At 44.9% G+C, this 16,663-nt stretch overlaps 1 protein-coding gene across 2 annotated transcripts in view; it reads right to left on the reverse strand.

The window, feature by feature from the left end:
- CkIIalpha (casein kinase II subunit alpha) overlaps window positions 1-16,663 on the reverse strand; it is a 133,756-nt gene that overhangs the window by 32,757 nt on the left and 84,336 nt on the right. For both annotated transcript variants that reach the window (XM_070525653.1, XM_070525650.1), the window contains exons 7-10: window positions 6,653-6,703; window positions 5,799-6,026; window positions 1,513-1,742; window positions 1,283-1,431 (exon numbers count right to left, since the gene is read on the reverse strand). In XM_070525653.1, coding sequence (XP_070381754.1) covers window positions 1,283-1,431; window positions 1,513-1,742; window positions 5,799-6,026; window positions 6,653-6,703 — 658 coding nt within the window. The remainder of the gene's footprint in view (window positions 1-1,282; window positions 1,432-1,512; window positions 1,743-5,798; window positions 6,027-6,652; window positions 6,704-16,663) is intronic.

Raw genomic sequence — 16,663 nt, forward strand, 5'->3', positions numbered from 1 at the left:
TTTTTTCTCATGCTTCGTTTTCGTTCCATTCCGACACACAGATTGGAGAAACATTTTGTATACAGTCGCCGACCAATTTTCCGGACCTCGTGGGGACGAAAAATTGTCCAAAAATTTAACAGTTCGAAAAACTTGTTCACCCCTAAAAATAAAATTTATTAGGCTCACAGCAGCTTAAAGAAATTTCTAAATGCCCTGCTTCCCAGTATGATTGATGGCAATCAGATTTGCTTGGATTTGCACAAGAGTGACATGGCCTCTGTATAAAATCTGACAAGAGCATCACTGTATTGGCTGTCTCCGTTGCCGGAGATTGCCAGAGATCACCATGGACGTAGAAGAAACGATTTACATTTCTTCAAACTACTTGGCTCTCGCGAAGGCATATGAGGTGATACCGATCTCACAAATGCGAAGCCGCACTAACACACACAAAGATGCCAGATCTCCGAGACACACCTGCTCCAACTAACCAAAACAACCAAAACTTGTGTGTTCATTGAAAAAAAAAAAAAAGTGCCGTGCCCTGGAGCATTTTGTCAGCTAAGAAAGAGTGGGCATGGCTATTAAGCAGGCCACTGAAAGCTAATCCTGTCCAAACCAGCGGAAAATCCAACATGGTGGCCTCTAAGACTGGGGAGCGTGGCTCGGAATGAGAGATTTAGTCAGGAAAATCTAACTTTGGGGCCTAAACTTGTTCGAAAAAGCAGCCGTGAAAATGCATTAGCGCTATGGGAACCCTGACGGTGCATTTATGAAGTCTGGAATATCCATCAAGTCCAAATTTCGGAGTCCAATAAATCTGCCCGCAACTGTATTTCAGAAATTTTGCTGATTTTTATATACAAGAGTGTACCTTTACAAGTTTAGTTAAACTTAATTTTATGATCTTGTTTTTGGCAATTTATATTTTTTTGATGACGTAAATCTCAATAAAAGTTGAACGCCTGAAAAGCACATTCATGGTGCTTTGCTGTCCTGTAATCCACAAAATTTTGGGTCTAATAGTTTCTTCAGAAAAAAAGAATCTAGTGTAACCTATAAACAACACCCATTTTGTCCACAGTACAGAAAGAGTTAACGTAATAACCAATGACTACAAATATTAACTTCAAAAAGAAAAAACCAACACTTATTGCTTACTACTCCCAAACTGGAAGTTTACCACCCTCTGGGTAAATTTAGAAAATAGCATTTACATAGGAAAGACACTGGGTCCTTCCCTTGTGTGCAACATAGCAGAAAAATTGCCACTGCATGCAAAAATGGGAATGAGCCTCACAGAAATAAGGATGCTCCATGGCTTCTCTGGCGGTTAGGCGCTCTTGATGGTCATAGCGAAGAAGTTTGTCCAGGAAGTCCAGAGCCTCTGGGGTTACCAAATGCTGGTTTTCACTATGCACAAAGCGCTCCCACCGTTTGCGTGAATGCCTGTAGTTAAAATCAAACACCAGTTAAGATATCATCAAGTACTCCTGCTCCATGAGCAAACAATAATAGCAAGATACCAACCTTCCAAGGATATCATTGAACCGAGGGTCCAGCTCAGCCTGGTACTTTTCAAGGTATTCAAAAAGTTCCTCAGTGCCTAGCACCTTGGCAATGCGCACCAACTGGTCGTAGTTGTCATGGCCATGAAAGAAAGGTTCTCTGCGGAAGATCATCGAGGCTAACATACAGCCGAGACTCCACATGTCCAGGGAATAGTCATACATCTGGTAGTCCACCAACAGCTCCGGACCCTGCAAATTCGCAGCACACATGCATCTTTTAGACCAGGAGTCCTCAAACCACGTTCAGAATGTCCAGCAAGTTGACACCTCTAAATTCCCAGAGTTTTCCAGGTTTTTCCTGGGTGCCCTTGCAAAATTCCCTGAGTGACAAAGAAGTTTGCTTTATATCAAGACGGCTGGCACCATGTCGCGCAATGCTTTCACTCTCTAGTAAGCAAGTTAAAAATTTTTTAAATGACTTAATCAGGTTTGAATATTAAGGAGCAGTGTTTATTTTATTCAAAGAGAGAACAGAAGGGAGGGGTTCGTAAAATGCACAGCGAATAAAATATATTCGAAAAAAAATGGTAAACCCCATTGCAAATCGAGTCTAACATTCTCAAATACGAATAGAATGGATATGCATACAGAAACCAATATTTTTGAGCATGAGCTATTCCTAACAACAGCAAGCTCATTGGCATAAGGCCAAACTTTGTCACAAGTGAGATTCTCTCTCAACAGCTGGTAAGTCAGCCTCAACTGGCCTGACATGCTGAAGCATGATAGCAAGGTGGGCGAGTTGGTTAGGCTTCATCATACTTTTGGTAACAGCCCAAAGGGACATGGACAAAAGGAAGAAACATAACACGGGCGCCCGTGTTTTGTTTCTTCCTTCTGTCCGTGTCCCTTTGCGCGGTTAGCAAGAAAACGATGTGTTCTGAAATACTCTCAGCCCGCGCACAACGCCTCAGCGTTGTGTTTCACTGCTTTAAATAGCTTATTTTGGTTTGGATAGTGGGACACCTGCATCTCAGCTTCAGCCAATACTCTTTTTTTAGCTAAAGCTCCTTCAAAGAAGAGGCGGCACATTTCCTTTCCCATTAATTCCTCAATATGTAGATCCTTCCTGTCCTCGTCCTCCTTGCACCGCGCGTTCGCGCCATGAACCATTTGAAGCAGCCTCTTGTTCAGTTGGACAGTCAACGTCCCATTTTTTGGACTGCCTATGGATCACGAAGACGCTTCGAAACCAATCGCAAAGATTACGATGACGGAGTTAGTGCCAGTGCTGACAGCGGTGAATTCTTTCAATGAAAAAACATGGCACTAAACAGCAAGAAGCTTAATAGCGAACGTCGAAGCAGCTACCGTATTTACACGATTGTAAGTCGACCCCTTTTTTTAAATTTGAAAGTCTGAAGTTGGGGGGGTCGACTTACAATCGAAACCGAAACATGGCCCCGCCCAAAAAAAGCGATACGAACGGGAGCTACGACGTAGTTAGAATTTTATGTTTGCTATATGGCCCTACCCGTATCTTTTCGCTATCCCGCATGTTATTTCGCTTTGCGGAAGGGTTTTTCAACATTTTTGAGAGTTTTACAGTGCATGCAACACTCATGGGGGGTGTCGATAGCTAATGGAAGCGCCGCTGTTCCCATTTGCGGCGGCACCCTCAGAACGGTGGCGCTTGCGGGGAGTATCGGTAGTTCATGAAAGAGCACACACTGCTCGCTGGTTTCCTTTCTGTGCTTGAAGGCATTAGTATTGGCATGGTATTGGTTTGACGCGTTCTACTTGACTGCCGGCTACGTGCTACTTCTATGCTTCCCCAGTCGTCATGAGTGCTCCAGGCCCACTAATCGTTCGGCACTCGTTTACAGCACCGTTCAAAAGGGCTGCCATGCTTTACGCCGAAGAAACAAATCACTGCACAGCGGGCCGCAATTTCGATGTTTGTAAGCGGGTGGTGCGAGAGTGGCGACTGCAGCGAAGCGAAATTTTCACCTGGTATGACAAGTGAGAAATTTCCCACGTGCCAAAGTCTGGACGCTTTCCGGAGCTGTAGGCTAAACTTGCGGCGTACGTCGCTGAAATGCGTGATCGGTCACTGCCAGTGAAGTGCGACGTGGTCGTGAAACAAGCCCGGACCTTTGCCTTAATTTTAAGGTTCTGCTCCGCCATGAGTACGTACAACGAGTGGCTGGCGGCAGAAGACTGCGAAATTACGCCAACCGGACCTGTCAAAAGAGCCTCCCTGACGGCTGCGTGTGGTTGAGTGCATTTGGCGTGGGCTGCTATTCTGCAAGATGTCCTGGTGCGGTCGTTTGCCAAATTTGAAATTTCGCTGCACCACAACGCGCTGTGGGACTGCAGCAACGATGACGATGGCAGCACTAGTGAAGACGAGTAGTCCAGTGACCATGTCAGCTACTAATAAATTTTCGTTATCGAATGCGCCCTTGGGTATGCTCCCTTATTATTTTTTTTTTTCGGTCACGCGATATGGGGGGGTCGACTTACATTCGAGTCGACTTACAATCGTGTAAATACGGTAGGTCTAGCATTGTGGCGTTAGTGGCTACAGCTGCCAGCGGATCTGTGTGCAAGAGTGCTGGTTTGAGGCGGCGAGCTAATCAATATGTCGGCAGTGGTGGGTTTGGGTAATACCGTTTCGGACCTGCGGTCACAACAAAGTTAGGAAAAATCGGGCGGCAACGGGTTCTTGCGTCCAAAATTTCAGACATTCTTATACATTGACTCTATGAGGTATGTGGTGGCACCGCGAATCCACCCTATTTATCGGGAGTCCGGAAAGTCGGTCGTTGACTGTACACTGGGAACTCCTCCAGCCGACGACAAGGCATAAAAAACGATTCGTTACAATTCCTCTGTGTGACTTGAGCCAGCATTACCGCGACTTTCGTTCCCTTTTAATAAAATTACAGCTAATTTTCCCTGATAGAAAGCACAAATTCCCTGAGTTTTCCCTAAGCATTTCCAGACTATTCAATATCCCTGATAATTCCCGGTTTTCCCAGTTGGCCTTGCATGATTCCCTGAATAGCATTTGAGGGTTATGTGAGCAGAAACCTAACAGAACACAAGCCAGTAGAACCTCATTGATATGACCACATTTCATACAATTTCCCGGCACCAACATGAAGGATTGAAAATATAAATGACCGAACAGAGTAACACTTCTTTTATACCAGTTAATACGTTCCCGGAAAATGCAATCTTGCCACCAGCGTTCAGAACATCACCAAAGTGGGATCTTATGATACATGTTCCCACCACTAGGAATCCATATGAACACGAAAAGTAATGAGGCACACGCAATTGAGAGCAGTAGGTGCCTGCAACAGCAGCTTCCCCAAAGTACAGGTACAATGCTGGCACGCACTCAGTTTCTCTTTTGATAAGCTTCTTCACCTTTCTGTTTCATACTGCCAGTGGAAGCGAACTGAACACATTTATAGGCGATAGCCCAAACGTCCAACCACTTCCTGCTGCAGGCAGCTCAAAGTGAGCCTTATGTTTTGCTCTGGAAGCATCGTATTCTCACGGGGCCCACCAGCTCTATTTCATTTTGATTTCTTGTAGCTGTATCAAAGCACTACACAGAAAGAAAACAACATAGCGAATTAAATCGTCGGTGCCTCGTACCACAACAATTCTTGCCAAGTAGGCTCATCAAAACGTCCGCCAACATTCCCCGACTGAAGAAGCTGTTCACCCAGGCTGAATTTGAGGAGTTGAAAAATAACCTTGGGGAAGCCACAAAGACAACAACGTGCATCTGGGCCTCTCAAGCCCCACAAGCTTGGCGCACGTCAGCAGCTCGTACTGTAGAAATGTTCACAACGATATGCATCTAGATGTCGGCTACAGCAGAGCCTACCAAATTTTTAGTGACTTCAGAATGTACATTGTGCTGGCTGCTATGTTTTTTCTTTGTGTGTGCATGTGTATTTTCTTCAAGAGGGACAAATTTTGTGGTACAGAAATAATTCAAGCACTTCTTACCTTTCCACAGTATGGTGCAGTTCCATTCCACCCACTGCAATTGGCTTGTGATATGCGATCACCACCCCCTACTGCAGCAACATTTGTTTAGCCTACAAACCCTCACTGCATTTAACGCACAATCTGAACGCGCTGCTAAAAATTAAAATTATTTCACGCACATTCTAGAAATTGAGGATTCATACCATGACTGCCATGTCAATAGTTATCCGACAAATAAAGGTTGCAAAAAAAAAAGTTTCGTAATATTAATTTATGAATTGGGGCCGATACCTTGAAGTACCGGGATGCAACTCGAACATTGTACTCTTGGCCAGGGTGGTAGAATTCAGCGAGACCCCAGTCTATCAGGCGCAGACGTCTGCATTCATGGTCAATCATCACATTATGAGGCTTGACGTCACGATGCATGATGCCCATTGAATGGGAGTAGTCCAGTGCCTTGAGCAGCTCATACAAGTAGTAGCGAATGTCGTAGTCTGTCAGTGTCTGGTACAGCTGCTGCAGGGCCAAAAGAACGCACACGAATTCAATCACTGTTAGGTACGGGAAGATGGCAGAATACAAAAGATGTAAACTATTCAGTTAACTTCTAAGAAACTATTTTTGTGGAACATCATCGTTCAGTAGGGTAAAAAGATATTACTGATGTCAACTGATACACAACTGTAGGTCATGCAAAAGGGTCACAAGTTTATTGTTACAATCAGCACTGAATTTTTCTTTGAGGAAGTGTAGCCGCCAAACTGTAATGGTTAAACAACTGAAGTATTGAGTTACGACACTTCTACTTGCATCTTGCAGAGCAGAAGTTACAAAACATGAAGGCAGGTCACTTTACTACTTACTAACTCATATAAGGCAAATAAAAATCAGCATAATACAAATTAAACACATTCGGAATTGTAGAAACTAAGCACTTCGAAATGTTTCGTTGTTACAGTTGTGAGGGTAGGTACAAAAGTAACATAGGATCGGCATAACACAAATTGAACAGATTTAGAATTGTAAAACTAACTGCTCCAAAATGTTTTGTTTTCAAAGCCTAACAATATCCCGTAATGGTACAAAAGTCATCGGGAAGCTAAAGATTACCACATACAAGACTGTACTTGAAATGAACTTACCTTGAAGTCAGTGTTGTTGACATGTTCAAATATCAGGGCAGGTGTCCTCGACTGAAAGAGAAAAAAGAAAGCTGCTTTACATACAAGCTATACAAAAATTTCACTCAGATTTTTAGGCTACAGCTACAAAATCTCACTTCTCCATGGAGCAGTCAGCTGGACTGTATGCAATGGTTGAAAGCTTACCTCTACAATTGTCTGCGGATTGTTAGTAAGCCATTTTTAAATAGTAGTGTCGCCCAAACGAGACAAGGACATGGCAAGAACACATCGGCAAAGACATTGTGCTGCTATCCGTGTCCGAGTGTTCAAGTGCTCTTTCCGTATCTTCATCTTGTATGTATTGTAATACAAGTTGCCTTCAGGGCAGTCCTTGCTTTTGGTGGGGGCACTGCTTCTTGGGCACTATGCCTTTATACAAGTGTGTGTGCACGTACTCGTATGTGAAAGGCATACCTGTGCTTTCTCCACTCGTTTACTCCACAGAGGTCAGATACTCCTCCGATAATTTGCTTTAAAATCATGCAGATCCCATGCGCAGTGGGAATCGGCAAGCAAAGGTGTACTGAGCCAGCCAAACAAAATGGCACATCTCAGCAAAATACACGCAGCATACTTTAGCAGCAAGTGCACCTTGCAACTGTCACGCCAGTATCACGCCAGTAAGCAAAAAACGCCACATAGTGCCACCACCAACCATCAAAGCTAAAGACACCACAAAGGCCTTGTGTGACACCATGCAAGTCACAAAGATCTAGCTGGTGTTCAGTGACAAATTTGCACCATAATTCAGTTGTGCGAAAGCACTTGTACTCAGCGGAGAAAGTCTGGCTGCTCACCATGAAAACAGGCAAAAGAGCCAAAGAAAGCTATTTGCTTTAAAAGCCAGAAGACCTCAGCAATCAGCCCTTTACACTGCACTGTTGTTGAACCATTGTGTTGTATTGTTGTTACACTGTTATTGTTGTACTACATTGCAGGTGCCGCGAGAAACAAGATGGCTGACAGAGCTGCCACGTGGTTATCAGCAGGTTCATTATGTTTCGCACAAAGGGATGCTTTCTAGGCGGGACACCGATGTTGATGCACATGCAGTGTGAGGCAGATTTGTGCCAACGACACAAAACTATTCACACCTATCCTCCACTAAGCAGAAACAGAGCTTGCTGTTACGCCTGAACTTGTTTATCTATATTTGTCCTTCTTAATATGAATTGAAACATGCTTTCAACATTGAAATGCTTGAACTTCAGCACTCGCCAGCCAGCCACATAATCTTCGAGCCAGCCACTGAGCTTATGCATTTGCTAACTTATCTGAGCTGAAAGTTGTTAAGCAATTAGGATGGAGAAAACTGCAATTCAGCTTTGACCATGATGATAAACCACTGTTCACACTGTACAAAAAAAAAAAAAAAAATTAGGGAAGTGGTGAAATCGTGCAGTGGCAACATCTGTCGGTCACAGAAGGCTGCCACTCACATTCACCAACGGTCTTTCGACTGAGACAACATAACTACAGTCGATCCTGGATATATCGAACTCTAAGGGGATCACGAAATACAGTAAAACCTCGTTAAACCGTACCCGCTTAAACAGTAGTTTCGTTTTAAAAGTAGTAAAGTCAAATCCCCGACTCAGCAGCCATTGAAAATAATGTATTTTGTATCCGCATAAACCGTACCACCGTATTGCGTACGCATCGGTTAAAACGTAGCGTTTCAACTTTTCGTCGCGCAAGAACGGCGGTGCGCCGTCTCCATCGGGCGGCCCGGCAGAACAACAAGCCTCAGAGATCGGAACAACAGCCTCCAAGCGCCCTGTGCGTTTGCGCGAGAAGCCACATGAACATCAACATCATTTCGACGCCGTGCCAGAGAGCGTAATGGCGTCGTCCAAACGACGACTCGCGTCCTTCCGAAGCTCGGATAAAGAAGACGCCGGGTGCTCAGCATAGAAAAATTAGCCATCGTCCGTGCTATCGAACGTGACACGAAGAAGTCGGCGCTGCACGCAACAAGGATCTGCTGTTGACTACAATGTGTGGCATTTGGAATGCGAAGAAGTTGCGCGGCAGCGCTGCTGCGACCGCGAAGACATGTCGGCTACGAGGTTCGACTTTTCGCCATCGTTGCCTGTGTTATTGCCGAAGTGTCGACTAGCGACAGTGATAAGGACGACACGAAAAGCGACAGCACGGGCGATTCAGGCCCGACAGTGGCATAAGCTGCGCGTTACGTCAGCCTCGTGAATGCAATCGTCGCGACGAGAGCAGCGGCTCGATAATGTAACTCTATTCCAAATGAAAAGTATTCCAAACTCCGGCAGCCGGCAATGAAAAAGGCGCCTCCGGGACTTCTGTAGCACTACTGCGCACGTGCACGGAGAATACGTAACGCGAACGAGGAATCTGCCATGCGAGTGTTTGCCGAGAAGAGGGGGCTGGCTGAAAAGCTGGCACGCAGCTTCAGCAAGTTTGAGGCCGCTGTGGTCTTCGTGCTAGGCCGCCGCGGCATCAAGCGAAAATAACACTTTTGTCCCGCGAAGTGAATAAATACTGAATGTTTTTTTCCCCTTTCATCGCGCTCTCTCTGGGTTCCGTTTTCGACCGGTAAGTGGGCGATCTCGTGCTATTCGGTTTAACAGTACTACCGTTTAGTACGTACTTTTTCCGAGCTCTGGCCGACTACGGCTTAACGAGGTTTCACTGTAGTTTGATTTATGAAGAATTCAATATATTGTACTATATGCCTAACTGGAGCTAATCTGAAATCTCTGCACATGCCAAAAGTTTTCAGAGATGGTTAAAAATGGAAATCTGCCGTCCTCAAGGCTGTGTGAGACACACGAAAACTCACTTATTTTTTGTGCACATACAATGCAAAAATCACTTACACTGCAGAACAATCTGATAAGATGATCACAACGCTAACCCAAAAAGTTGCCTGGCCGCAAGACTGCTGTGTGCCTTGCAAACGCCAGAATGCACTTTTATTCAAGATAAAGTCTAAATGAACGCGGTGCGAAACCAGCATATATGAATAATATGCACTGTGCCGCCACCAGCGCAGTTACACTGCAAATCCCGCGTGAACGGGCCCTGCCTATCCTACACACTGTACCATTTACAATCCACCGGCACAAATTGGCAAGAAGTTAATCCAGGCTGCAGAAAGTCCAAGTAAATTCCAGTTCGCATGTAACCCTAAGAGCCCGAATGAAACAAGTTCAGCATGGATGCACGAATCGCAGTGATTTGGTCTAGCCGATAGTGAAATCTCAATATAACGAACTTCAGGCGACTGCACCCAAACTGTTCGTTATTCTGAAAGGTTGTTATACTGAAAGACACAAAATTAACCATTTTTCCAAACAATCCATGAGTGGCCACAGTAAAAGCTATCCCGGAAAATGCCTCTGTTGGCTCTTGACCCACACTGTTGCTGTTTTGTATAGATTAAGATTTCACGCACCACCCCACCGCAGCACCGTTTAAGAGTGGCACATGCAAAGGAGACCCTGACGTCGAGAAAAACACCAACAAATAACAAGTTCCACGTCACCTTTGAAGTGCAGTTTCTGCTTGTTCGTTTTTCACTTTCCTTGCCGTGGACATCCTCGTCTGTCTCAACTCTCTCACTCGAGGCGGACATCTCAACTATTCCAAAGTGAAAGCATGTGCAAACGACACAGTCGGGAAAGTGCGACCATGTGGAATCCCCACAAGCACGGAGGCTACATTTCTCGGTGGCGTGCGTATCTGTTACAACCACAGAAAGACGGGCAAAAGAAGGAAGAGATGTGCCTCTGCTGAAAGGCAACACTTGTCTGAGCTGCGCTCTCAAAACCTGATGAGTGAAAGAATGAAAGACAATGAAAAAGTCCTCTTTCGGTATTGTTGCTCCTTTGGCACCGTTCTCAAGATTTTCAAACCTATGTACTGTGGTGTCTGCTTTCTGCACCTTGTCTGCTAGCCTACTGTTCTGACTGTTGTAAAGGATACACAGAAATCTAAGAATACCCAGATTTCGGAATATTAGTTTGCAGTACTGAGGTGTTAACATGACATGGAAATTGAATAACGATCGACATTATGAGAAGTCTAGTATTCTGAAGTTCGCAGTACTGAAATATTTTTACATTGGAACTACAGTCGCCGACTGATTTTCCAGACTCCAAAAATTCGGACATGCTCGATTATTCGGTCAGCTTCCCGGCACCGCCATTCTCCCCATAGACCATAATGTATAACAACCGCCGAAAATTCGGACACCTTGCCACCTCTCGTCTGATTTTTCTCGTCTGATTTTTCGGACACTCCTTGAGCCAACTTGATCGAGAGCACCATGCACCGACCCTGACCGGTGCATGGTTCGACTTGCTGAACGCCTTTTTTTTTTTGAACGAAGCCTCCTTGATGCCCCACGAAGTGGCGCTACTGGAAATCCCCGCTCATCATCATCGTTTCTGCCTGGTTCGATAGAGTGGCTCTACAGCAGTTCCGGTTTCAGCTTAGTAAGCCATGCCAAGACAATCCAGCAGCTGATTTGTTTCTTCGCGCACGACACTGCGAGCACGTTTTTCGTTTGTGCGACTGGTGTCGGCACGGTGGTGTTTGCGTTGTGTGCTGTGTCGAGGTTTCGGTGATCCAACGCGGCATGCGGAAACATCGCGTCAATTGTCTAATGCCGCCCACAGTGCCCGCGCAGACTGCGCTGAGGAATGCCGGCAAGCGGGTGCAGGGAGGGCTAAGATTTGTCGCCTTCCGATGTGCTCCCAACTGACTCGGAAAATGTTCTGCCGAGATCTGCACAGTGGTTGCATTACACTCCGGACACCGTCTCATTTGAGTTTCACAGGTGCTGACACTGCTGTACTGACATGCGCATAACTCGACGACGGCGAGATCATTCGTCAGGTTTCTGCTGCACTGCCGGACGATGACTCCGAGTCGGAAGATGACGCACCATGTGCTACGCTGCCGTCGCATGCGGAGCGTGTACAAGGAGTGACTGTGCTTTCAGCCGCCTCGATGACAATATTCAACACCCACGAGTCGCTGAAGCAAGGCGGCAGCTTCACAAGATAGAGACAGAGAGCTTCACTCATAAATAATGATGTTCACTCCAACGTTTTGTCTTTCATGGCAGCTAATCCACACGCTAGCACGCGCAGCGTGAGCGCACAGCTCGGTGTGTCCAACTCAGCTGCCTGGATGATTTTGAAAACAGCTGGACTGCACTATCATCTGCAGTTGCATCAATGCCTGGAGTCAAGGGATCTCCAAAAGAGACTCGACTTTGTGAATTGGATTTTGATTCAGGAGGAGCAGGATTCTGACTTTCTCACCAAGGTTTCAGGACTGACGAGGCGAACTTTTCCCGAAATTGCCAAGTAAATATCCACAATGCACACTATTTCAGTGAGCAGAATCCCCACTGGCTACGAATACCCCACCACCAATATCAGTGGTCCTTCAACGTTTGGTGCGGAATATATGACAGCATAGTCATTGGCCCAAGGTATTTTAACAAGACTCTCACCGGTAAGAGGTATGTAATACCCCTGACACACAGGCACTCTAAAGTCCTTTAGGGAAGGGGACATCTACCGGAAAGGCGTTCAAGTGCAGTGACACACGACAAAGGAGTATCTCCTTTACGGCAAAGCTCCTTTTCGGGAAAGGAGATCGCGCAACTACTTTTCGAGCGGAAAAGGAGTTATACTCTCGCACACAGCGTGCACAACTCGTCAATAGAAGGAAACCTGCCACATAACTACGGTGCCCATAGGTATTTTTTTTACCTTGCGAAAATGTTTCAATTGTTAGCGGTAATACAATTTGTCGAATAGTGAAGATTTCCTCTAGCTATACTCTCAAACGCTCGCATAACGTCGCCAGTGCCACCATGTTGAATTCCGGCAGTGTCATCGTTGTTTGCTGCGCGCATGTGGTGTGTTCACGTCGCGAGATGGAGACTGCACAATCAGCGCCCGCAGGAAATACCCAGAAGAAACCACAGTTGTTGGAATAACATATTGAATAAAACGCATTGCGCCTGTGCGCACAAAAGAAGGGACGACAAAGACGTGAAAAGGGACGACAGAAACGTGGGCATCACCAGAATAAACAGCATGCACAGCAAAACACCGGCTGCACATAGTTGCTGGACCAAGTTACATGGCTGCTAACAACGCAAAAACGCGAATAAAATAAACAACTATAAGTATTATTAGCCATCAACAATGAACAAAATATACTTTTTAGGTTCTACAGTACCTAAGTGTAATTAAATACGCAGCTTTTTAAGAATGTTCTCTCTCTTGTGGCTATAACAGCCAGCGCTATTTTTCTTGCGGCGTTCATCTGAGGAACTACCTAAAGAAGTTTAGTGCGGTGCCGTGTGTCATTGGCGCAACTCCTTTCTGCAAAGGGTCCTTCAGAGTAGCAAAAGGCGTTTACTGGAAAGGACTTTAGTTTTGCCCGTGTGTCAGGGGTATAAGTGAGTTCCTCAAAGGGTAGTTGAAGACTTCTGCTGCAACATGCCACTAGCCCAGCTTGCCGCAATGTGGTATCAGCACGACGGGGCCCCGGCCCAAAGCTGCAGTCAAGCACGAGCATGGCTTGATGTTACCTTCTCAGGGCAATGGAGAGGGAGAAACGGGCCTGTCCTGTGGCCCGCAGGGTAACCCGACCTCAACCCTCTCGACTTTTTCTTGTGGGACTATATTAAGGATCACATATACACGACCAACGGAAACGACTACAGAAGCATTACAGGAGAATATAACTGAAGTTTGCCACAGCATTTCACTGATGGTGCTCGAGGCAGCGACAGCACACTTTCTCAGAGGGTCCCAGTGTTGTATCGCGGCAGAAAGTGACCTCTTCGAGCGCTTGCTGTGAAAGCGCAGGAAAAATAAACGTAAATTCAGTGAAAGACTGCATCAGGTCAATTAGGATACCTTCATTCTAAAATTTTCAGCGTTCTGAAAACAGTTTTTTATTTAGGGATGTTCAATTTGCATACAGCCATTGCGAAATTACGGACCTGTTACTTCCGGCAGCACAAGCGATAACCGCTGTGTCTGCTTAAATGCTATAACAAACTATCACGAGGGGAGCACATCACTGGCGTAAATGGCCCAGCCAACGCTTACGTCGCTGCCCTGTCGCCTTTTAAGCGGCAGCGGCTGTTTGTGCAGGGAAAGTTGGGGAGCAGTGCAATCATGACGCGCAAGCGAGTATGTCACTTGGTGTTTTGTGTTTCGCAAGCATCATCAGTAAGCTGAAATACACTAATACTTAATAGATATATAGAAAGACAGAAACTGTTTATTCGGACATTTTGCAAACAGCTCTCCAATTTTCTCATTAGAATTTTTTTCCTAGCTTCGTTACTTCAGAAGTTGGTTTATTAATCTTGGCTAAAAATCTCATTAACCGTTCCAAGATCAATGACGTAAATATACGGCGCCGTCTGTACGTTTAAAAAGCGTGCCAATTTCCTAACTTTTTCTTTTCTGTCATGTGCTGCCACTATGTGGGAATACAGGGAATTCTTTTAGCGCGCCTCCCTCTCTCAGTTTTCGTTGCATGGTTTGTTTTAGCACTAGTTTGCCCCCGCGCGTCTATATTCTACCGCTCGCGCAATGGCGCTAGCGAGGGCGGGCGGCGGTTTGGGTTCTGTGCCACGCGCGGTTTCGGCTTCTTTCGCTTGCAGAACTGATGGCTATCTTGTTACTAATTGCTCAAAGAGCGACCGCCTCTTTCTCACTAGTTTAGTGCTCACAGGGGTGCGCATAGGAAGGATGCCGTCATGCATGCGGTTCCGTAGCTTTTTTTTTTTTTGACACTCGCGAAAACTAATTGCCTCTGGTTGGCGATAAGATGAAGATTAGCAGAAGTTTGTCACACGTGCTTTTTTGATGGGCACACAACAACACATTTTTTCTTGAGTGCACGCACCTACGCAGTTCGATTACGCTATGGATGTACATATTAGGTACTAGTGCAAGAGCAGGAACATTTGAGTCTTGCAAAACATTCATGTGCACATTTTCAAGACCTTGAATTATGTGTATAAAAATGCACCATATTTTTATTTCTTATAAGTTTATTTCCTTTTTTATTGTTGTTATTCATGAATGAAGAGCACATATACCAACACAAAATATTTTTTGTTACTTTACGGTCACCCTAAAAAAATTGCGGTAAATTTTTTTCGAAGCAAGTCTCAAGAAGAATTGGAATCTGCAATAAAAAAAAAAATCGACCCTGGGCAGTCGCATATGGCGAAAAGGTTCAACCCTCAAAGGGTTAATCAAAATACAAAAAATAGCATGACACTACATACAAAAGTGAGAACATGCACTTGGTTGCGTCGTCCTAAAGTGCATCGGCATATTTTTTAAACTCTGGCTAAAGTTAGCTGAAACACCGTGTATACAGTGACTTTTGCTTGGATACGTAGATTTATTAGATACCTTTAGGTATATTTAGATATCGTGTTGCGAGGTTTTGTGGATACATGCAGTGAACTTTGTTTCCTGAGATGCTTTCTTACTTTTTATCAGGCTTTATCTTCGCATTTGTGTATTCCTTTGTACTTCGCATTTCTAATGTATATTTTGCAGAACTGCTGCTTTTTATATGTGATCTCTGTTGCAACTAGAATTTCGGTGCAATTGCAATATATGACTGGTGACAGCTGCTCCTGCGCAGTATATTGCAATGAAGGACAGCGTCACTGAGATTTTTCCCTGGCCGTTGCGTATGTACAAAAATGTAAACAACGTTCTTGAATGACAAAGTTTCATTAAAATATTTGTCCTCAACTTGTTCACTTCACGGCCTTTACATTTATCATATCAGCTGTATGCAGTGCTTTGCTGGTTTCGCACTGATGTAGTTCTAAGGTTCGTGTGATATTTTATTTCTTATTAAACAGACAAAAGAACATGGAACCATTGATATACGTTATTTCTGGCACAACTTTTGGGACATAAGAATACATTCTTTTATGAAAGAATACATATTTTACATGTCTTGACAGTGCGTAGCATCCAAGAATTCGTTTGCGGCATCTTTGGCAACAGCAATGCGGTTATTATTCATGTATGTGATGCCTCAGTCAATTCTGTAAAAAGGAGGCCAAGCTCCCCCCCCCTCGAATGAAATTTCTGGCTACGCCACTGGTAATCTGTTAGTATCTCCAACTGAAATGGTTTTGTGGCCTCTTAAGAAGTACTTAATCTTAAACAAGCTCGGAGATCCGATTCTCGGGTAATCACTTTCGGAGATAGTTTCACTTTCGCAAGGCTTGACTCATCCCAGCACCGATCCCCTCAAAGTATACGGCTGACGGCACTCTTGGCATTGATAGCGAGCCTGCACAGTGCCAAAAACACTTGTTGGGGATGCTTTCAGTGACGAGTCACGCAAAATTTCGCACAAGTGAACCTATCTCCGAAAAGAATCACCCAAGAGAACTTGTTTGCTAATTGTTATTTCTTGAATAAAGGTCCCATTTCTTCTTCCTTTCACCTTGCATTACATTTGCAGTTTTATTTCTTTTTATTTCGCTCGACTGGAAAGTCAAACCTTGCGTTACAATCATGGTCAGGTTACATTCAAGTAAATACGGTGCAACCCAAGCCATCCCCTTTGGCTTCCTCATCTTTGTGCAGAACTCCAGCAATGCTGTGCTATCACGCCCAACTGCATACAACAGCAACCCAATGACAACAACGGCCTGACAGCTATCACCATTATGGCAGTAGAGAAGTGACACTTCATCAACTGCCACCTGCGGCATCAAGGATAGGGACTGGTGATAGGAACGCACAGAATAACTGTGGCGCTGAATGCCACACCGAAAACTACTGCATCGCACAAACAGCCTACTACTGCATTCGAAAGAAATATGCAGATGCTACCTTTCTTTGAATGTGCATAGTGCATGTTACAAACAATGAAGGAATTGACCGGGGACACACTTGACAGGCTCGA

The sequence above is a fragment of the Dermacentor albipictus genome, chromosome 1, assembly GCF_038994185.2.
Source record: "Dermacentor albipictus isolate Rhodes 1998 colony chromosome 1, USDA_Dalb.pri_finalv2, whole genome shotgun sequence".
Classification (NCBI taxonomy): Eukaryota; Metazoa; Arthropoda; class Arachnida; order Ixodida; family Ixodidae; genus Dermacentor; species Dermacentor albipictus.